At 51.9% G+C, this 21830-nt stretch overlaps 2 protein-coding genes across 3 annotated transcripts; both read left to right on the top strand.

The window, feature by feature from the left end:
* The first annotated feature begins 354 nt into the window (after positions 1 to 354).
* On the top strand, positions 355 to 18561 carry kmt2ba (lysine (K)-specific methyltransferase 2Ba). Of its 2 annotated transcripts, none has more exons than XM_058046384.2 (36): positions 355 to 905; positions 2592 to 3810; positions 4658 to 4824; positions 4909 to 4992; positions 5260 to 5416; positions 6558 to 6837; positions 7215 to 7276; positions 7342 to 7554; positions 7631 to 7743; positions 9175 to 9279; positions 9358 to 9471; positions 9552 to 9698; positions 9770 to 9862; positions 9942 to 10059; positions 10131 to 10244; positions 10325 to 10515; positions 10587 to 10688; positions 10775 to 10891; positions 10963 to 11039; positions 12022 to 12143; positions 12214 to 12290; positions 12381 to 12515; positions 12679 to 12837; positions 12922 to 13039; positions 13165 to 13243; positions 13318 to 13478; positions 13569 to 13721; positions 13793 to 16034; positions 16420 to 16518; positions 16591 to 16700; positions 16769 to 16894; positions 16973 to 17225; positions 17311 to 17418; positions 17490 to 17573; positions 17640 to 17769; positions 18183 to 18561. In XM_058046384.2, the coding sequence occupies exons 1-36, from the start codon at positions 597 to 599 to the stop codon at positions 18456 to 18458; spliced, it is 8214 nt and encodes a 2737-aa protein (XP_057902367.2). In that variant the 5' UTR covers positions 355 to 596; the 3' UTR covers positions 18459 to 18561. The 2 variants fall into 2 exon arrangements, with proteins under 2 accessions (XP_057902367.2, XP_057902369.2); XM_058046386.2 differs by having other exon boundaries at positions 6603 to 6837.
* Positions 18562 to 19716: 1155 nt separating this feature from the next.
* LOC131101941 (trypsin-3-like) lies at positions 19717 to 21678 on the top strand. Its single transcript, XM_058047356.2, has 5 exons — positions 19717 to 19816; positions 20270 to 20426; positions 20490 to 20743; positions 21018 to 21154; positions 21473 to 21678. The coding sequence occupies exons 1-5, from the start codon at positions 19777 to 19779 to the stop codon at positions 21620 to 21622; spliced, it is 738 nt and encodes a 245-aa protein (XP_057903339.2). The 5' UTR covers positions 19717 to 19776; the 3' UTR covers positions 21623 to 21678.
* Positions 21679 to 21830: the final 152 nt, after the last annotated feature.

A 21830-nucleotide genomic window follows, 5' to 3' on the forward strand; every position in this document is an offset into this window, starting at 1 on the left:
AAAGAAATAAACCATATCACACTAATCGTAGAGTTGTTTTATATTTAATCATCTATATTCACGTTTAGTATTTAGAAAATATAAAGTAGATTTATGTGTGACTAATTTCACTGTTTATGCTTTGTACGGTAGCCTTGAGCGGCCAAACGGGTGTCATCAACAACATGGGATTAATCATATATTTTAACATATTTCGCAAGCATCAAATGATCATAAAAGAACAAACTGTCAGATTAGACATGAATAGATACGCAAGACAGTGAGATGTAAGTGATTGATATGATGATATGATAACATCGGTCCATACAAGTGATCATGAAATGGTTAATAAACAATTGCGTGTGTTTTCGGGGGAACGACTACCTGCGTGGGAGTTTGAACCTGAAATCCAAATGTTTCTATGTGGCGCTAGAATGAAACAACGTACGAGCTAAAGTCGCATTAGCAAAGCAAACAAGGCTGAGGAAGTTAGCTTTCCCATGATGCACCCGTCCTCCCTTCCTATCTCGCGCCTTCTGCCAGAAAGAGACGCGGTCCATCTTGCGTGTTCCGTCTTCGCTGCTGTTGCCCAGCGCGCTTCGTTGTGCTGAATAATAATGGCGGCGTCGGGAGGCGGATTATCGTCGCCCACCAGCGTCGCGGCTGCGATGAACGCTCAAACTGTCGCCCGGGCTCGCTTCCCGGGCAGGCCGTGTACGAGCCGCATCAGTCGGCTGAGGCCGGGGAAGCGAACCAAACGCGGAAGACTGAGCTCGGACGACGGGGAGACGTCGGACGCAGGGCCGAGGCCTGCAGACGCCGGCCTCCCGTTGAGCGAGGACCCGGCCTTGCTGCGCCTTCTCGGGGTGACGGAGAAGTACACGCGGCGGAGAGAGGCGGGCTTCGACTCCAGCCACAGCGAAGAGGTCACTATAACACACTCGTATCTGTAGAAATATCCTCGGCAGCGAATTGTATCCATTTAATGGCTTCTCTGGGACGTTTTGAAAAGAAATCATGGCGTCTCGAGTGTACTTGTTTATGAATTACAAAGATGGCTTTGATGTGTTAGCGTTAGCTTTAGCTTTAGCTCGAAGGTGTTTGGATACTCTTAGCGTGTATGCACTTAATTGTTGCTGTATGTTTTGTAATGTTTATGTGCAAACGGGTGATGAGTATCTGTCCTGCTGGAGTACACAGGCAGCGATAGGCGGAAACTTTGGCGGCTAGTCGTTGTTGTGGCGGAAACTAGCGCCATGTTATTGATCTCTTTATTTCCATTCCCGGAGTGGAATAAAAGCCCCGTTGGTTTATCTGCGTAATCAGAACAGAATGAAAGCCTTCACGCTATCATAGTGGGCATTTTAATAACGTGACAACGTCATCTCCCACGTTGGAGCTGTCAGATGGCTACCGGATGTGCAACACAAGGGCCCGCCTACATTATTTCATCATATCTTAAATCTACTCTTGGATACTTTATATGATATGAAAATGTATGCAGACGACAGGCAGAATTGGTTGGCACCAAGAGACAGGTGTTGATTGAAATGATTGAGCTGTGCAGGCAAATCCTTCCTGTTTTCTCCACTGCCTCTTCTCACTGGGGTCAGGGGTGAGCTGGAGCCTATCCCAGCTGGCTTTGGGCACCGATTGCCAGGCAATCACAGGACACATATAGACAAAGACTCCCGTACACGTCTGTGGATGATTCGTACCGCTGGGACTGCAGCCATCAAATATTTTAACATTCTACTGGAAATTCCTTTGGTGGGTAACACGAGACAGTAGAAGCCATATCATAACACAGCTCATACAGCACGTAGAGGAGCTGCATGTTGACACTTACGCAGCTCCAATATTGATAAAAGTGGTGCATCTTCTCCAGGTGGGCTGTAGGTCACATGATGTCAGGATGATTATAATGGCTGGATTTGTGGCTGTCAAATGTATGAAACGATTGTGGCGTCTTGCTATGTCCTCGATGCCCGCTATGGAGGCGTACTGAACTACACCTATGTAGTTCAACTATGTTCTAGTGTACATTTGGTTTGCGCTTTATTTTGAAAGGGGAAAGCTCCTCCTCGGTGCATAGCCTGGGGACACCCTAGGGGTCCATTCTTTCTAGTCATTCTTTGAATGCACGTTGCCAGCCGTTTAGCAACGTATTGTTTTTGAAATGCTTGCAATGGGCCTTTCCCACCAGGGGCGGTATTCAGTGCTGCATGCTACTCCTGCATCTCCTGTGGTTCCCCCCCCCTTGGAGGAGTGCTCTTTCTAGAGATGGCTTAGGCTTATTGCCATCAGCTTTTTTAGCACTGCCATACCAGGAGGATGAACCGTGTCGGCTTCAGTAAATTCTTTCTCTAAAAAAAAAAAATCAAATCCTTGATGTCATTTGCGGGTGCATGAAAGCACTCTACAAATATGTATATATATCCTTTTTTGGTGTTTTTTCCCCCCATATTACTGAAACCCGGTGATCTAATTGAAGGAAATATAACCATATTGTATGATTAAAAATGATTTAATCAGTTGCATTTTCTTCATGAAGTCACTTTTTTATATATTTTTTAGAGGTTTGATATCACTCATGACTGTGTTTCCTTTAGGAAGAAGATTTTGATGGGTTTGGAGCCCCGAAAGGTCGTCAGCACAACAAAGTGAAGCCTCCCGAAGACCGTTGCCCTTCACCCAAACCTCTTCTTGGAAAAATACTCCCCAGAACTTCCCCCAAATCTACGTTGGTTGGGAAAATTGTACGAAGGACTCCCAAAGAAGAGGCTGCCAACAAAGGGAAAGGGCTAAAAGGCAAAGGGACACCAAAGGCGGGACATTCAGACGAGCACGCCCCCGGCAGCTTGAAGTCAGACGACAGAGCCGGGGCCGCACAGCAGGGTGACACACACGCCTCCAAGGTCAAAGTGGACGACGAGGTGTCGCAGGATGCCGTGCCGCCGAGGAAGCGTGGGAGGGGCTTTCCGCTCGGACACAACAGGCTGACCGTGTCGGCTTTGCAGCGACGCCACAGGAAGAGGAAGGGCATGGCTGCTTCCCCGGAAATTGGAGAGGAAGCCGGCGTGCTGAGCGGACAGGAAGCGGCGATGCCCCTGGAGGGGACGTCCCCGATGTCATCGGAGCATCGCGCGCACAAGAGACACTCCCGCAAGTCTTTGTTTGGCTACAAAAGAAAGACGCCTAAAAACGCCTCCCCCGCCACCGCCAGCCCAAAGAGGACCAAACGTGCAAAGCATGTTTTTTACACCTATGTTACAGACCCCGCCCCCACCGCACCGCCAGAAGCCGACCTCGGCTCCCTTTTTGACCGAGTCCAAGCCAACGCTGCTGTGACGACGGCGCGGTCCTCACGCGTCATCAAAACACCAAAGAGGTTCCTGGATGAGGGACTTGACTCTTTTCCGAGGGGCAATTTGTCCTCATGGCGGAAGAATCAACAGAAGGAGGACGAGAAGACCAGCACATCCTCCCATGAATCTGCTTGTGACATCGACACGATCTCTGCGGTGGACAGCCCCTCGGCTGTTGCTGCTAAGCTGACGCCGCCACCCGGTCACGGCACCAGTCACCTGGAGTTCTACAAGAACCTCAAGAGGCTCACCTTGAAGCTGGCGGAGAGGAGAGGCCAGTTCGTCCCTCAGAGCGAGGGCACTCACTCCGCCGTTGTCAACCCGCCCGTCAAACGGAGGCGCAAGTCAAAACTCACCATGGAGGAGATGGACTCGCCTGGGGTGGTGAGAAAGCTGGCTGTGTCGCTTAGCGGCAAGGTCAAGACGTCCTCCCAGACCTCGCAAGAGGACACGGACAAAAACGGTAAGCGTTATCTAATGTTGGGACACGCTTTTTCACGATACACCCAGGCCACAACATTAGGTACACTTGCATTTTAACCCCAAAAGTTGGTTGTTGACAGTAGATACTGATTTTAAAAACTTTGGAGTAATGTCGTCTCTGTTGTCAGATGGACACGTTTGTTCCACAGATAATGGCGTCTCTCATCCCGTATTTGCCTCTACCCACTCATGCAGTCCTTGACTTGAACATGCAGAACACAGTCCGCCCTCTCTCTATTGCAGGCGGGATATCGGCCTTTCACAAAGTAGTTGTTAATAAATGATGGCTGGGGGGGTTCTCCTCTCATTCCGCGTGGAAGCAGTAGAATAAGCTAATGGAGAGGTTAGCTCGGTAGTGTGCTATGCTAGTGGTGGCCACCTGTTACGGCAGTGACCCGCTAGCCTGTGCAATATGAGGTTGACATAGAATAACAGAAGTGTCAAAGTGACTATAGGGGTGTTATTTCACGTCTACAGGGCTCTAATAATGTTAAAACCTGTGTTCAGGTTTTCTCTGCTCTAAATGTGAAAATATTCAGTTGATTAATCAGTTGATTAGTATTGACTTACCGCAGGCCAGGAACAAATCATCTCGTTAAACGAGGGCTGACTGTGTATTTGGCCTTCAGTTTTCTATTTGCTTACTGGATGATGCTACTATTTCCCATTGCAAGCATGCAGCAGAACCTCACACTTTCACTATCTTTTGGCTGGCGGCCGAGACAAGTCGTGTGTGTGGCCGTTGATGTTGTGTAATGATGTGTACCTCCAGTTTGAACACGCATACACGTCATACCTCCTAACCAGTCAAGTATCTTGCCCTGCAGATGAAGCAGGAAGCGGAGCAGGAAGCGGGGAAGCTCGGCAGGCGGTGGAGGCCATTCCCAGCCATCGCGTTGGTCTCAGCGGAGCCAATAAGAGGATGCTGCACCTTCTGAAGAAAGCCAAAGTGCAGCTCATTAAGATCGATCAGCAGAAGCAGTTCAAGTTGCAGGTTTGAGTTGTGACAAGACTTGGATTTTGATGGCAGCGATGGCTTTTGGCTTCCAGCTTCTTGTGTTTGTGTGTGGATTCACAGCTGAGCTCCAGCCAGACCCACGTGACAGTGAGTCGGAGGAGGAAAAGGAGAGTCAACCTGTCTCCTAAACTTGGCACTTCTCAGGTAATTGTTAAGGTCGTTGTTTGACCTTTGCTCCAGAGTACAGAAGGATGGGGGCAGAATAACAGGTCAAGCAGGTAGCCCCCCCCATAAACATACATTTGCTGTCGTGCAGCCCAATAATAATTCACGCTAATTATAATTGACTATATGACTCATTTTTATTTCAAAACAATACAAACAGTTTTTGGTTTCAGAGTAATAGTGTAGCGAATGACACCTCCGAGTAGGCCTTGCTGTCATGGTAATCTTCCTGTGCTTTGTCCACAGGAGCAGCCGCTACGGGGTCCCAGGATCAAGCATGTGTGCCGGGCGGCCGCGGTGGCACTGGGCCAGCCCCGCGCCATGGTGCCAGACGACATTCCTCGCCTCAGCGCCCTGCCGCTCCACGAGAGGGAGGGGATCGCCCTGTCGCCCACCGTAGAGGGTGCGCTCCACACACACACGTTGATTTGAACATGTACTCCTAACTAGAACATTCCAGGTCACATGCAAAAGTATTGTTTCAACTAAAGTAGCCTCTCTTGATCTCAACACCCAAATGAATCCACCCAGTAGACAAATAAGTGCAGGAACGAGGGCAGTTGAGAGGACAGTATTTTTGCAACATTGTTGGAAAAACTATTCATTCAGCACAAATGGCGTCACAAACCTGCTCAGTCAAGCGTACAAAATGCATAAATTCCCCCCAAACAAGATTGTTTTTGGTCCACATATAGCAGCTGCTGAGCGAAACCAAAAAGAAAACCTGCTTTGTTAGCTCAATGTAGTTGGAAGTCAATTATTTGCCAGCAAAAATATCTTTTGTCACACACAGATTAGCCACTGCTGTTGGAAAGCTTTACCCAACACTGGTCGAGTGAGCATCACTCAGTATGAGGTGAGAAAGTGCTGTTTGACCATTAGACTCGCTGCCCTGAAGTTTATTTCCAAGTAAAGCGCATTTAGGGACAAAAGTTGCAATATCCAGTATATGAATGACAAGTCCACCCCCCTCCCGTCCCAGGGTGGGTTGTGTGTACACTATAGTATTCTTTGCATCTTCAAGCATGAGAGAGAGCTGGTGTGCAGTACTTGTCTGCAACCAGCAGAGGCGCTGTTGATTCATCGTAACTAGCTCGCAATGCAAACAATTTAGGACACAAGCAAATGAATTGACAAATATGTGCAAAGGTTACAAAATGAGGAGTTTTTATTGACTCCACCCCCTTAGTTCTTATTTCTGTGCTGTAGATGTCCTATATATATACTATATATATATATATATATATGTATACACTATCTATATCTTTAACGTAAGCCCATAGCAAGAAGCCCGGAGGAGTGATGGTATCTGCTCAAGTGGCCATACCTCGGTGTTTGGTTCAACCTTTGATAACAGCTGAATCCAAATCTGATTTACAAAGCTAATCAATTGTTTTGTAATACTTTTGTTATTGCAAAGAGCCTTTGTGGAAAACCCGTATCCCCTGCGGGCCGTCTGTCATGGCTCCAGTTGAACAGCCCTGCTATTGAAGGTGGTGCACTGTGCGAGCTCCTACCCATCCTCTCCCCTCTCCTGCTTGCAGATGTTGCAGATGATGATGATGATGATGATGACATCTCTGATCAAGGCAGGGCTCAGTGGATTGTCTCTCAGGAACCCCTCCAGCGAAGGCGGCGGGGCAGGAGGCGGGGCCACAAGTTCAAAAAGAGGAAAGTACTGAGCCGGTACGCGCCCGGCGGTGTCCGCTCGCGCCGCTGCGGAAGGTGCAAAGGCTGCTTGGTCGACAGCGACTGCGCCAAGTGCATGAACTGCCGCGACAAGCCCAAGTTTGGGGGGCCCAACAAGAAGCGACAGTGTTGCATGTAAGTCGTGTTGCAATGTAATGCTTGCTTTTCACATGTTTTTCCACCGCTTGTGTTGGCCTGAGGTCCAGCGCATTCTGTTAGCTAGCGCTGTAAGGGGGAGACGGACATATACGCTATCGTTCAGCAATGCCGAAAGTAACCTGATATACTTTACAGTAGTCAGTTGGCACGTATGGCCGTATGGTATAGATTCCCTGTCCACAACGTGACTCCCTACGCAGCCGTTAGACAGTCAGGCCATGCTGCTGAGTGGTGAGATATTGTACCACGCCCCCTGTTCATCTGTGTACCTCAATGCAAGCGTCTTTGACCTAGCCTAGCTTGACCGTGGAATCCAGCTGCACATTTTCCACAATGGCCTCTTCTGTCATCAGATACAGGAGGTGTGCACGCATCGAGCAGGCAAAGACGGAGCGCATTGTCAAACAGTTCAAAGGTATGTTATGTAATTGATGGGACATCCGATTGGGTGTCCACTCAGCTCATAGTCCAATTTCCCAGTCCGGGCCAGGCGCATGTCTGCCCCCATGTCCAGCAGTGAGGATGCCAACTGGCAGAATGACTCGTACAAGCCCTCGCCCGTCACGCCCAATAAAATCCGCAAAGAGTCCCTGCGCAACATCACGCCACGCTCCTATTGGAACCTGCTCAAGTCCGAATCTGACGAGGAACAGGAAGAAGTGAAGAAGTTGTTCAAGGCGAGCAAGCCGGCCGGTAAGCTGTGCCTCTTTGTTTGTGTTGGTGTTCACAAACGCAACACCCCCTTAGGTCTGTTTGCCTTCTTTTGGAGATGCCCGCCCTCCAAGTGGACTCCTGGGATCACGGGACCACCCTCCCCAGGAGGCTGTGAAGCAACGTCGGCCATTCTCCAAAGCAGGTCCAGGCCGGCCAAGAGCTAATAAGGTAACGTTGCTCACATTGATAAGCCTCCTCCTTCTTTTCAGTCCCTGGGATGAATTATTTGGAAAACTATTACTGCTCTAAAATAGATGTGTTTGATTGGCGGTCTAATTGCTCATTTCCAAGTAATTTTTCCCCCAGTTCTTCCTGTTCAGTTCTTTTCCCAATTTCAAGCTAATGTACTTTATTAGACTGAGATATTCTGGAAATATAATCACATGTTCACCAATATAATCACCTTGCGTTCTGCTTTTTCTGGTCTGTCTTTGTAGTAAACCCTTTACTTTGACTTGTTGTAAATGATGGGTGCTCAACTCTCTCATCAGTAGTTCTAGCACTAGTCTACATCTAGTACAGGCATTGTTATGGTTAGGATTTGTCACAACCTGCTATTTTTATTTCCATTTTGCATTCAAGCTTTTGCTAATAACCTTGGCCTCTTAAGCCGCATCCGTAAGACTTCATGTCTGCTTAGCGACTATCAATGTTTCTGCACAGGTATTGCCACCACCTTTCTTTCCCTTGTGGAGAATGTCAATTGATATGTCTAATCATTTTTTGTCCAAAAGTTGTCCCGTTTCTAATATCTGGATGTGAAATCAAGCATGCATCTGTTTTTCTCTCCTGCTGCTAATTTATCCGCCTCACTTTTCCCTGGCTAGCATAACATTCCTGCTTCTCTGCTGCCGCTCTCCTCCGCTGCATGCGCCTCATTCAAGTGTTGGAACCTGTCTTGCTGGTTGGCTTAGGCAGTCCCCTCCTCCACAGGAACAGCAGAACCCGGAAGAGACGGAGCCCAGCGATACTTTCCCTCCTCCCGGCCCCCTTGGAACCCCGTTGCCCAAGCTGCAGCAGCAGCTCCAAATACGCTTATACCGCCTGCCTGATTCTTACCTGCGGTCACCCCAGTGTCGGGACGGACACCTTGCGCACCCCCAGCCCGTAGCACAGACTAATGTTCCAAATGCATTGCTTGTTGTAACGTCCCCCACGCCGCCATCATCCCAACTTCTCTTAGCCTCTCATCTGCCTGAAACGCAGCCCTGCTCACTCCTTCAAACACAAGCCCCACCCAAGAGGCTTGCCTTGCGACTGTGGCGCTTGCCTCAGTCTGTGGTGCATGCCGCCTTGCAAAGAAGCGTGTCAGCATCGATTGTACCGCCTCCAGAATTGGCACCGCACGAGTTGATTTTTCAGGGGTGCACGCTGCCACAGCGGCAGCACATGGATGTTTTAACTAAGATTGCCCGGTCCAGCAAAGAGCTAGCGGTGGACGGAGCCGAGCCAGAAGGCCGTCAGCTTGCAGAGGTGCTGGATGGGACGCAAGCAAAGCAGGACGATGATCCCGAGGAGGAGGAGGAGGACGCTTCTGTGAAAGAGACGGTGCTGCATAGGCCTGCAGGAACTGACGCACATTGTCTCCTTCATTCCCAGAATCCTTCTGAGTGCACGTCAGTGAACGCCCTCGCGGGTCTCACTAACGGTCTCCCGCAGAAGGGCTCAGTGCAGGACAAGAACAAGATCCGTGTCGATTTTAAGGTAGGCTGACATGCCTCGGACCTCTTGATGTTTGCCATTATATTAGCCATTCATATTTGCCACATTTGTGCCCCTCAGGAGGACTGTGCCGTGCAGAATGTGTGGCTCATGGGCGGGCTCAGCATCCTCACGTCCGTCCCAACCACGCCTCAGCCAGTATGCCTGCTCTGTGCCAGCAAGGGACGACATGATGTAAGCCTGGCTCTTCCCAAACACCCGGATTTGGATTTCACCTGACCTAACTGCCGCCCTCTTTGCCCCCCCCCCTCAAGATGATCTACTGCCAGATATGCTGTGAGCCCTTCCACAGCTTCTGCCTATCGACTGAGGAGCGCCCTCTGCAGGAGAACAAGGAGAACTGGTGCTGCAGGCGCTGCAAATTCTGCCACGTGTGTGGGCGTAGGAGCAAAATCTCAAAGGTGCCAAAGCTAGCTAGCCTCATGGTGCTTTTTTTGCACTGCTTTCATGACTTATTTATTTCTCTTTTTAGCCTGTGTTGCAATGCCGAAGATGCCAAACATCCTACCATCCTTCCTGCCTGGGACCAACATACCCAAAGCCCATGAACTGCAGCCTGCCCTGGGTAATTACTGTCACTTACACAACGAATCCTCCCTCAACATTCACACGTTCTTTTGGGGCTGTTTGTGTGTTTGGTGAAGGTCTGCATGACGTGTATCCGTTGTAAAAGCTGTGGCATTACTCCTGGAAAGTCATGGGAAATTGCCTGGAACCACGAAGAGAACTTCTGTCCCGATTGTGCCGTTCTCCACCAGAAAGGCGAGCCTTGTTGCGTAGCATGCCTTCCATCTCTAAAGCTAGGACTAATACATCCTGCGTCCTGTATGCAGGCCACTTCTGCCCGGTCTGCAACAAGTGTTACGATCACAGCAGCCGGCCCCCGCAGATGATTCAGTGTTCCAAATGTAGCCACTGGGTGCACCACGCATGCGAGGGGCTTTCGGGTGAGGACCTGTTTTACTGGAAAAAGACTTCAGAATCCAAAGTACCGTCACATCTTAATTTTTCTGGTTTGTCATTGCAGAGGAGCTCTACGGCCTGCTGTCCAGCCAAGCTGAAAGGGGGGGGTTCACTTGCTCCCCCTGCTGCCAGCATGTCAAAGAAAACAGCAGCTTGACGGAGCGTCTGCACAGCCGACTGCTGGTCGGCTTGGAGGAGGTTCTCACTGGCCTCCTCACCTCTAACACCAGCCAGCACCTCAGGCTCTGCAAAACGGTACACACAAATGTATACTCCAGAAGTATTGATGGGAGTCATTTGGACCAGCTCAAACTGCTGTTTTCCAGTGTCAGGAAAGGAAGGGGACGGAGTGTAACGGGGAGCAACCATCAGTGTGTGACCTACAAGCCATGCACACAAAGTTAAAAGGGGGCGGCTACTCTTCTATTGTGCGTATAATCATAACCGACATTAATGGTGATGAATAAATATATATGTGTACATACTTACAATACCCCTTTGTTCATCCACGCAGAAAGATTTCCATGCAGATATTGTCTCCGTCATGAGGACATGGCTGAAGGAGGAGGAGGAGAACTCTCCCTTTGTGGACGAGAGGCCAACCAGTCACGCTAGGGAGTACTACGTCAAAGTAATATTACCACACTATTCACATACTTTGGCTTATTTGTGTAGCAGCTGATCTGTGTGTTGTCGTGACAGCTAATGGTACAAGTATTCAGCTGGCTCCCTGGATACTACCAAAACAAGTTGAGCTCATTCTCTGAGCACACGCCAAGGTAACCTCGCACAGCGCTGGGGCAGTGTTCCCATCGCACACTTCCACTTAAACACGTTTACTATGTGTACTGCTACTTGGTGACCCCCCCCCCGTCCTCAGGAACCAAGTATGGAGTACACATATATGCAACATGCTTAGCAGAAAAGACTCTTCCTCTTTCCTCCTCATGAGTTCTAACTTGCTGGCACTCCAGTTGAGGCTGGGTAACGCTACAGCGGGGGCGCCATGCCGGCCCAACCCTGTGGTGTTACACTGCTTGGTGCTGGCAGTGTCTGCCCTGCAATTCTTTGCCACCACGCTAGGGGCAGTGTTTTCCCGAGAGTGAGCAACCCAGCTCTCCTGGAGGTTTTCAAGCAAAACCGAGCTATTTGGCCACAATCCTTATGTAATACATGAACAGGCGTCTTCCTCTTTTGTGTGCGTTCTAAAGATACACAGGCAGACCAAAGAATGCACGTGATAAGACTCATGCATGCCGCCCAGAAAGCCTTCTGCACTATTAACCAAGCTGTTTATAATTATTGTTATAAAGATGAACTACTTCACTGGCTTTGTGACACCCCGCCACACCACCTAGCTACCTAGCTACCAGCCTGCTAGCAGCGAGCTTCCCCACACATGAACCCGCAGCGCTTTGCCACCACCTTCACAATGCCTGGGCTCATTACGGGAAGCTAGGGCTACATATTGGAGGGGCCGCCACTGCAGCCGGGTGTAGCGTTCCTTTCTATGTTGCCATGTGAAATCGGCACACCTAGCACAGTAAAGATGTTTCACATAAGGATTGTAGATACAAAAAGTAGTTTTCCTTGGATAAGCTTTAGGTCTTCCTACCTGCTGCTGGACATGTTGAGTTGTGAACATGTGATGGATTTCAGTGTGCGTGGACGTGCGCAATTTGGAACACAGCCTACGTACACGTGCACAATGTAATGACGACTTGCTCTGGTGTCTGACTCGGCTCATCCTTGGCTCTCCAGTGGCATGTTCCCCGAAGCCGTCCTCCCCCCTTCGAAGGAGCACAGCTATGCACAGTGGACCAAGAGGACGTGCCAGCCGAGGGAATGCAGAGGGCCGCAGGCAGGGAAGGCCGACCCGCCAGGTAACACGGTACTCCACTGTTACGTCTTTGCTTGTTTCATTATGCCAAATACTCCGACCTTTCCATGCAGCTGTGAAGAACGACTGGGAGAGCAAAGATGGCCGGCAGTGTGCCTTGTGCCAACAGTATGGTGACTCGGCTCCCAGGGTACGTTTAAGCTGCTTTTCCACTGAGGCTGGTGTTGACCTCCTATGCTGGTTTTTAACCGTTTTCATCATCTCCCTCCATTGGCTACAGGAAGGAGGCCGACTGTTGTACATGGGCCAGAATGAGTGGGCCCACATTAACTGCTGTCTTTGGTCTGCTGAAGTTTATGAGCGCAACGGGGCTCTTTTCCAAGTACACACTGCCGTTTCCAGGGGCCGCCACTTGGTAAGGGAGGCTCCCGTATTAGCCCATTTGCCACACTCCCATTTCATAGGCTAGTATGCTTGGTATGCTGCTCATGAACGCATCTTACCTACCTCCAGAACGCCATTTCATGTGAAACCAATCATTTTAGCTGCACAATACAGCCTCTTGTTATTGTTTCCAGCGTTGTGATGGTTGTGGGCAGTCGGGGGCCACGGTGGGGTGCTGCCTTTCCACCTGCCAAAGTAATTTCCACTTCATGTGCGCTCGAGCCCAAGACTGTGTGTTCCAGGAGGACAGGAAGGTGTACTGCTTTAAGCACAGAGACCTCGTCAGCGTGGAGGTGGGTGGTGCTGTCCTGCCCGTGAATGCAGTTCAAATGTTTTTATCCGTAGCCACCTGCTCATGGTTTGCCAAATGCTTTCAGATGGTGTCTGGGCAAGGATTTGAAGTCCCTCGACGGGTCTATGTGGACTTTGAAGGCATCACTCTCAAGCGAAGGTTCCTCACAGGACTTGAGCCCGAATCTATAAATATGACCATCGGTATGCATACCTGGACTTTGTTGTGATACTCTTACAGCTCAGTCATGAACAGAGCTGGTTGCTTGGGCGGGGGGGCAAGCGTATATCAGACTGATCCCAGTAAAAATGTTCCTTCTGTTTTGAAGGGTCCCTGCAGATTCAGAAACTCGGCGTGTTGACGGAGCTGTCATCAAATGGAAGGATGTTATATCCTGTTGGATACATGTACGCAATGGCCCTCATTACACGCCATGCAAGCAGTTCTGTATGTCCCACACCGACGCATGCTCTCTGTCTAGATGTTCTCGCTTGTACTGGAGCACCGTGGATCCACGCAGACGGTGCAGGTACACCTGCAAGGTGACAGAAGTCAGCACACCGCTACCTGGTGAGGAACCGGATCTAAAGTGCGATCAGGGGGAGAATCACACCATAGTCCACAGCCCCAACTTCTACGAAGGTGAGAGTCTTGACTTTAATCTTGGGAATCAACGGACGAGGCGGGAAGATGGAATAGATTTTGTTGTATTCATTTTTTTCTCTGATGCAGAGACTCCCGACAGTTTCAGCACCTCATCCAGTCCACTGACCTCCTCTACGCCGTCGCCCAACTCCAAACACAACACACCTCCATCCAAACACCCCGGCTACCCGCAGACCAGGAGACCAGCAGGAGGATCTTCGCGACCCCTCCCATCTCCAGGTGAAGGACATGTAAGCTGAGTCATGTGTTTTAGAAACGAGCCAGACTGACTCTGAAGTCCTGATTTTCAGGTTCGGCCTCTTCCAAACTGCATCCAATCCTCACCCTGCGTGACCTGGACAGCACTCAGCGTCGCCGAAGGCCGTCGGCAAGGAGCCGCTGCAGCTCCTCCCCGACTGACAGCGACCCCTCTGGGCCCATGACCCTGCGTTCGGGCGGAACCGTCCACTCCCGATGCGCCCTGTTTAGCTCCCCTCCCAGATCCTCAAACGTGCCACCGGCCTCTCCTCCCCTGTCGCGACAAAGCTCGCTCTCCCCAGTTTGGAGCTCCCCGCCGCGATCCATTTCCGCAGTGTTGCCCCCTCTCCACATGTCCCCAAGAGGGAGGCACGCCTTTAAGATAACAACTCTGGTGTCTGCTGAGGTTCCTCAAGACTTCTTGGCGTCATCCGAGGCGGAGGATGCCGCCGTGGCGACGGCAAACGGGATCTCGCTCGCTCCTGACAACACGGAGGAAGTGGCGCATCTGATGACACAGGAACTGCCCTACTCCGTGTTTGACACCGACACCGACGTGGCGGTGGCCTCTGTGCTGAACGCCAAGCTGGAGTTTGACGAGACTCTGCTCACTGATAACCTGGTATTGAACTGTGGCGCACAGGAGGGGCGGCTGGATTTGGGCATGCAGGGCGTGGAGGTGCAGGAGAAGAGCCAGGTGGACTCGGAAGACGACGATTCTGGCCACCACATTACACTCACCCGCACCGTGGTGTGCGACGCCGCCGGCAGCGCACAGCCTTCCACACTACCATCAACACACTCCATTCCCCAGCTAGACGGGGCGGACGACGGCTCCGAGAGCGACCAGAGCCAGGAGGCGAGCGACCACGAAGATCCACACGGTGAAAGCTCTCACAACCACGACAACCCCAACACGCCCACTAAGCAGCTGGCGGTTGCGCTCCAGAGGCTGGAGTCTTTTTATGAGGCGTCAACGTCGCAACACGGCGGCGGCGAGGCGGGCGACTTCCAGCAAGATCCATCACTGCCGGTTTTTCTCGACGCTTTGGATCCGTACATGTCTGTTCAAAGCGAGGAGGTTCTGTTGGACAACGAAACGCCGGCCAAGGACTCCGCCACTCACACCAAAGCTGACCATGACGACGCCTCATCCATAGACTCCACCGAGGGCTTTAAAGATGACGCAAAAGATCCAGACTACACCCCCAAACCTACAAGCCCGCCGCAGGTGAAAAAACTCGTCAAGAAAGTACGCCACACTCCCAGCTTCAAGTACGTGCTGCCAAAGCAGTACGTCTCCCCTCAAACACACAAAATCAAAGTCATCTTGCCCGCTCAGCCAACACGGCTTGCGGGTAGCACCCCCATGGACGTGCCTGCTGCGCCTTGTACGGTCACGGCCCCCGTCGTGTTGAACGGCGTCAGTGCTTTAAATGTCCAACCTGGTGCCCCGCGGGGGAAAACCATCGCCATCCGTTTGGACAACTCAAAGCCTGCAGTGCCGCAGCAAGCACAGCTGGTCGGCCCCGCCCAGGGCGCCCATGCAAGTCCTCCATCAACCCCCCAGGTCCTGCTGGTCAACCGGCAGGGTCAGATCCTGCTCAAAGACTCCAGAACAAACACCTATCAGACGCTCAGTTCAAATTCTCCCACCTACAGCAAGATCAGTCAGATTGCCAAGATGCTCCACAGTCGCAACTCCTTGCAGCGATTGGCCCCTCGTGGGGCCGACAAGCCTTGCACCAGCAGCCAGCCTACAAACGCCCCCCCTGCTGGAAACCACGCACCGCCAGCCGACAAAAAGACCAATAAAGTCGTCTACAAGGTGGTGCCCATGAAACGCATTACTAACCTGAGCTCCCCCGCCCCGGTCCTCGTCACCATGCACCCTGATCCTGACCCCAGTCCCGCCTCATCCCCTGTCGCATTGCAGCGTGGTCCTGGTCCTGACCCCAGTCCCGCCGTGGCTGTGTCTGACATCCCCAGCCAGATGATCATCAACAGGGTGATGGCCTCCCATCGTGACCCTCTGAGGACAAAGCCCATCATCTTGTCTAACACCAAACGTGCGAGGGCCAAGCGCCTCCGAGCGCTCTTCCAGGAACACACATATCAGTCTGCACAGTGTCCAAGTGATGCGCCCCGTGTGCCTGCCGACAGCCTGCAGGCAACACATGCACCCCCGCGCCACGTCAAGCGCACCTCCTCCGAAAAGACTTCCAGGAAGAAATCCAAGATGGACTTTCTGAGCGAGCCGTCCACTCCACCTGAAGCTGAGCATCAGGATTCCAGGTAAGTGACGTTTTGATTTATGTTGAGACTTCCAATATTATAGTATTCCCCCACGTTTGGAAGAAGTGTCAGCGGTCCCATAATGGGGTATTGATGGTGTGCCAAGGCGTACATGCAACACGCACCACGGTAATGGACGCCATGAATGACATGCATGGTCGTAGATGGCGTATGCGTACGACACGGGAAGATGGAGGAAACCACACTGGCAGCACTAGCATGTTAGCAGCAGGTTAGCCAGGTTGCCGTGTAAATATTGACACATCTGTCGCTGACGGGGCTGAACTCGGGTTTAAGACGGCTAAACGTGCCGGCATATTTTCTATCCACCTGTTGGTGTTAACAGTGCCACGTGAATGTTTGAGCCCCTGTGTTCCCTGTGTAGTGGCCCCCCCCTGAAAGAGCTTCCTGATCTCAACAAGGAGAATTCAACCGAGGACCAGTTGCCGAGGATTAGCGCTCCAGCGCCTCCGCCGTCTTCCAGGTCAGTTGAGCTGAAAGCTGCTGTGATGTTTGCCTCCATGAGTAGCAGGCCTGTGATTGGTCCGTTCCTCAGACATTCTCAGTCCGATGCTGGATCCGCTCCCACAGCGGCGACTCAGATTATGGCGCACAAGTGGGTCAGTGCTCGCCACGGCAGCCTGTCGGAATGGGACCCTGTTGCAGGTGCGTCCTGGCAATCAGTGCGCCTCTTTGCAGCACCAAATGTAAATGAAACACGTTGACCTCGGTAGGTGGTAGTTCAGAGGACGAGGCTCCTTCGCCCAAGGCCAAAAGGAGCACGTACGCGAACCAGCCTCACCTGCGCTTTGAGATCACCAGCGACGACGGCTTCAGCGTGAAAGCCAACAGCATGGAAGGTGAGAGGGGGCTCTGGTACTTCCGTTGCACCAAAGCGCCAATTCTATGTCCAAGTACCTGACTGGTGACCCTCGCAGTGGCTTGGCGTGCCGTCATCGAGGGCGTCCTGGATGCACGGGCGGACTTCCGCATGAAGCAGCTGCCCCTGGGCGTCATGTGCGGGCCGCGGGTGCTGGGCGTGGTCCACGACGCCGTCATCTTCCTGCTGGAGCAGCTTCAGGGCGCCGCCCATTGCAAGAGCCACCGCTTCCGATTCCACCGCTGCGATGACATCGAGGAGGAGCTTCCCCTCAACCCGAGCGGCTGCGCCCGCACCGAAGTCTACACGCGGTGCGCTGCTCTGGAAAAGACGCAAATGATGCTCAACTTGCCTTTTGCATCTCACGGGACTTTCTTTTCCTCTCTGTGTGATTAGGAAAGCCACCTTCGATATGTTCAACTTCCTGGCGTCGCAGCACAGAGCGCTCCCTGACCCCAGCCCCTTTGATGAAGAGGAGGATGAATTCCCGCTCAAGTCATCCAGGTCAGGCGCCAATAAACACACGATGCTAGCTTGACTGTAGAGCTGCTGTTGATGTTTTGGGTTGCCAATAGGCGAGCCACCAGCAGTGAACTTCCCATGGCCATGAGATTCCGACACCTGGAGAAAACCTCCAAAGAAGCAGTTGGCGTGTACAGGTGACTACTAGCGCCCGCTACGCCCGGAAGGAAGAACGCTTCTGTAACGATGTTGGGTTTTGGCAGGTCTCTCATTCATGGCCGAGGGCTTTTCTGCAAGAGGAACATAGAAGCAGGAGAAATGGTGATCGAGTACGCCGGCACCGTCATCCGCTCTGTGCTGACGGATAAGCGGGAGAAATACTACGACGGCAAAGTGAGTACTTTCATTCACACTACCTTTTTAGCACAACATAACCAGTTCACTTTCAGCCTGAAGAATCATTTGGAGTGCATGAGAAAGTGGAAAGGACCACTCGCTCGTTTATTAACTCTGATATTGCATAACACGCTCGCAACACAATCGGCTAGCATCGATAGATGGGCCGCTTTGTAGCGCACGCAGAGGTCGATACAGTCATTGATGGCGTTGATGGAGCGATGCAACATCTCCGCTGGATCCCGTCTCTGAACTCATCCAGAGTTCTTGGAGTCCTGAGTTGTAAAAACCCGCCAAGTCCCCCAACTATCAGCGTTTGTTTCACATCTGATGACGATGGTGGCTTCGTATGTGGAATGAGAGGTGATGTCAGGATACTAATACTACTAATACCCCCCCCCCCCCCACAGGGCATCGGCTGCTACATGTTCCGCATCGACGACTTTGACGTGGTGGACGCCACCATGCAGGGCAACGCGGGGCGCTTCATCAACCACTCGTGCGAGCCCAACTGCTACTCGCGCGTCATCAACGTGGATGGCCGCAAGCACATCGTCATCTTCGCCCTGCGCAAGATCTACCGCGGCGAGGAGCTGACGTACGACTACAAGTTCCCCATCGAGGACGACGAGAGCAAGCTGCGTTGCAACTGCGGGACGCGGCGCTGCCGCCGCTTCCTCAATTGAAGCTTGAAGGTACGCTTGACGTCATAAGCCCCGCCTCCCATGAAGCCTGGGGCTGTCTTCTCCCCGACAGACGCCACTCCTGGTTGACATCCACGCTTCCGGTCATGGGAGATATTTATTTAGCGTGCAAGCACACCTTCCTTTCTCCTTTTTCCTTCCTCGTGAAGGTGCTGGTGACACCCCCCACTGGGTCATGTCAGCCCGCTTGGCCTTCAAAGGAGAAATACGTTTGTATCCCAAAAACACCCCCTCCTCAAAATACCACCAACTAGACTGGCCAATTAGACCGGCCACATAGACTGCCCAACTAGACCGGCCACGTAGACTGCCCAACTAGACCGGCCACGTAGACCGCCCATGGAGATGCTGTGGACACGCACACACCTGTTCTTTGGAGAAGCCAAATTCTCGACTCAAGCCCCAACCGCTAACCACAACCCCAAAGCTAGGCTGATGTACCGGGGGGGTGGGGGGGGGCCTACTGCAAGTCACCATTGATGCACTACACTGTTGATGGGAATGTCCCTTTAATAAGCCATTTCACTTTTCCAGTGCATTATTTAGCCCCCCCACTCCAAACGCTTTTATCCCCCCCGTCAGCGCCTGGTCGTTGTTTTAACATGTGTAAGTTGGGGGGGGGGGCGTGGGGTCGGGGTCCTTGTCTCATGAATAAATATGAGCTACTGACTCTCCATCCAAATCCTGGATCTGTTTGTATAGCTGACCAATAAACGTGTACATAAGGACACACCTTTGCTTGCATGTGTGGAGACCCCGCCCCGCCCCTCCCCACCGCACCCCACCCCACCATGTGTGCTCTACCTCAACAGAACATGTAGAAGATGTAGAGGATGTAGAAGCGGCTCCATTGTGGTTATTAACAAGGTCTTGTTCACCAGTAGAGTCGGTACCAAGTACTTGATGTCCAAACAGCTTTCACCTTCATGCGTCATGCCCCCCCACCCCACCCCAACCCCCCCTTCCTGCATTGTACATAGTTGTATAAAAGGCTTTCAAAACCCGGTCAATATTTTTCTACCTGTTTGGTTGTTTTTATTTAAGTTGAATAAACTTTTCCAAGTTCCGAATTGACAATGTAGCGTGGTGTGTTCTTCCTGGAGACCCCCCAGCTGTGGAAAACTGCTAAAGGTCTGACTGTTGCGTAACACGGTCCCACGAGGACGCTTTTCATATCACTCAAGGTCTCCTTGGCCGTATGCTGGCTTTCCCACCGTTTCCCCTGCCCCGCTCTGACCTCGGCAGTGGGGGGGGCCGCAGTATTTAAGTCTCCGCCGGCACCGTCCACCCAGACGTCACCATGAAGGTCCTGGTTTTCCTTGCTTTGCTGGGAGCGGCACGTAAGACCTCCGTCCATGGCTTCCAACATCCACGGATGGAGCTGCTTCTGACTTCATATTTCATATTTCATATTTCATAGCAAATAGCCCGAGCAGCTTTAGTTCACATCAACACTTTTTAGATTATTTCTCACTTTTTAAAAACACTTCAAATAATGAAAGATTTATGTTTTAGTTTTGTACTTGGCACAAAGATTACATGAAATATTCCTTTATTCGCCCCTCTGGGGGTAAATTTACAACAACCCTCCAGACTGTTAGAATAATACTTTGGTATTTCATATATACGCAGTAGCCTTTTTAGCTTTAACAAAATGAGTCATTTCCAAGGCCATGCCAATAAGTACAGTAGTGTACTCTGAGTATACTCTACCATGGTACTCTACTGTACTTGTGGTGAAGCCTTTGTATTTTGGTCCTATTTCTTACCCCCCCCCCCCCCCTTCTTCGCAGTTGCCGGCGCTGAGAATGACGACAAGATCGTAGGAGGGTCAGAGTGCCCCCGTCACTCGGTGCCCTACCAGGTGTCCCTGAATGCCGGGTACCACTTCTGTGGCGGATCCCTCATCTCCAGCCAGTGGGTGGTCTCTGCCGCCCACTGCTACAAGTCGTAAGTGTGTGTGTGCCGATGACACATGACACGACGCCGACCTTGACCGCGCTCCTCACTCAGTCGCATCCAGGTGCGTCTGGGCGAGCACAACATCGCCATGAACGAGGGCACCGAGCAGTGGATCGACTCGGCCAAGCTGATCATGCACCCCCAGTACAACAGCTACAACCTGGACAACGACATCATGCTCATCAAGCTGAGCCGCCCCGCGGCCCTCAACAACTACGTCCAGACCATTTCCCTGCCCTCGCGCTGCCCCTACGCCGACGAGAGCTGCCTGGTGTCCGGGTGGGGCAACATGGCCGCCAATGGCAGTAAGTCCTTTTTGTCTTCCTATGTGATGTTCCGTAGGGCTCTACTGCTCTACTTATCTCTTGGTGTGTTATGGTTTCACTGGTTATGGCATCATGGCTTCATGGGTTATGGCATCATGGCATCGTAGTCGCCATAACAACCATGCTAATCATTCCTGGAAGGAGTATGTTGTAGCACGCCTGCCAAAGGTAACTAAAGGCGCCTCTCCCTCAGGTAAGGCCCTGGAGTTGATGGTCCTGATGTTTGTTTTGTTGCCCCCCCCCCCCCCCCCAGACAACTTCCCCGACCGTCTGCAGTGCCTGAGACAGCCCATGATTGACGACAGGATCTGCAAGAACGCCTACCCCCACCTCTTCACCCAGAACATGCTGTGCTCGGGTTTCATGCACGGAGGCGCCAGCAGCTGCCAGGTGAGCCACGTCGCCCATGACAACACGAGCTCACTCACACGAGCTCGCTCACACGAGCTCGCTCACACGAGCTCGCTCACACGAGCTCGCTCACACGAGCTCGTGCTCGCTCACACGAGCTCGTGCTCGCTCACACGAGCTCGTGCTCGCTCACACGAGCTCGTGCTCGCTCACACGAGCTCGTGCTCGCTCACACGAGCTCGCTCGCTCACACGAGCTCGCTCACACGAGCTAGCTCACACGAGCTCACACGAGCTCACACGAGCTCACACGAGCTCTCTCACGCCGCTGGGGTAACCACGCAGAATGCATCTGCAGGGCGACTCGGGCGGTCCTCTGGTGTGCAGCGGCCAGCTTCAAGGGGTGGTCTCCTGGGGGTACGACTGCGCCATGAAGGGCCATCCCAGCGTCTACGCCCGCGTGTGCCGCTACAACGGCTGGATCAGCAGTGTCATGAGGAGCAACTGAGGCTCAGATGTTGGACTTCACATCTTCACTCAATAAAATACGGATTGCACATTGAAGTGACGTGCTTCTACTTATTTCTTATGTTATTACAAACATGTTTGCGTCTGGGCAGAGCAGGCATTCATTTTCACATTTGCAAACTTCTCAATTGTTTGCCATTTGTCTCCTGAGGAGATAAGGCTCTCCATCAGCCCTGGGCCAATCTCCA

This window comes from Doryrhamphus excisus, linkage group LG7 (assembly GCF_037039965.1).
Source record: "Doryrhamphus excisus strain RoL-2023G ecotype Guam linkage group LG7, RoL_Dexc_Guam_v1.1, whole genome shotgun sequence".
Taxonomy (NCBI): Eukaryota; Metazoa; Chordata; class Actinopteri; order Syngnathiformes; family Syngnathidae; genus Doryrhamphus; species Doryrhamphus excisus.

Coding starts and splice junctions, on each gene's coding strand:
- kmt2ba (XM_058046384.2), top strand. CDS start 597: ATGGCGGCGTCGGGAGGCGGATTATCGTCGCCCACCAGCGTCGCGGCT. Junction 906..2,591: donor ACTCCAGCCACAGCGAAGAG/GTCACTATAACA, acceptor TGTTTCCTTTAG/GAAGAAGATTTTGATGGGTT. Junction 6,838..7,214: donor AAGAAGCGACAGTGTTGCAT/GTAAGTCGTGTT, acceptor TTCTGTCATCAG/ATACAGGAGGTGTGCACGCA.
- LOC131101941 (XM_058047356.2), top strand. CDS start 19,777: ATGAAGGTCCTGGTTTTCCTTGCTTTGCTGGGAGCGGCAC. Junction 19,817..20,269: donor TGCTTTGCTGGGAGCGGCAC/GTAAGACCTCCG, acceptor CCTTCTTCGCAG/TTGCCGGCGCTGAGAATGAC. Junction 21,155..21,472: donor GAGGCGCCAGCAGCTGCCAG/GTGAGCCACGTC, acceptor ATGCATCTGCAG/GGCGACTCGGGCGGTCCTCT.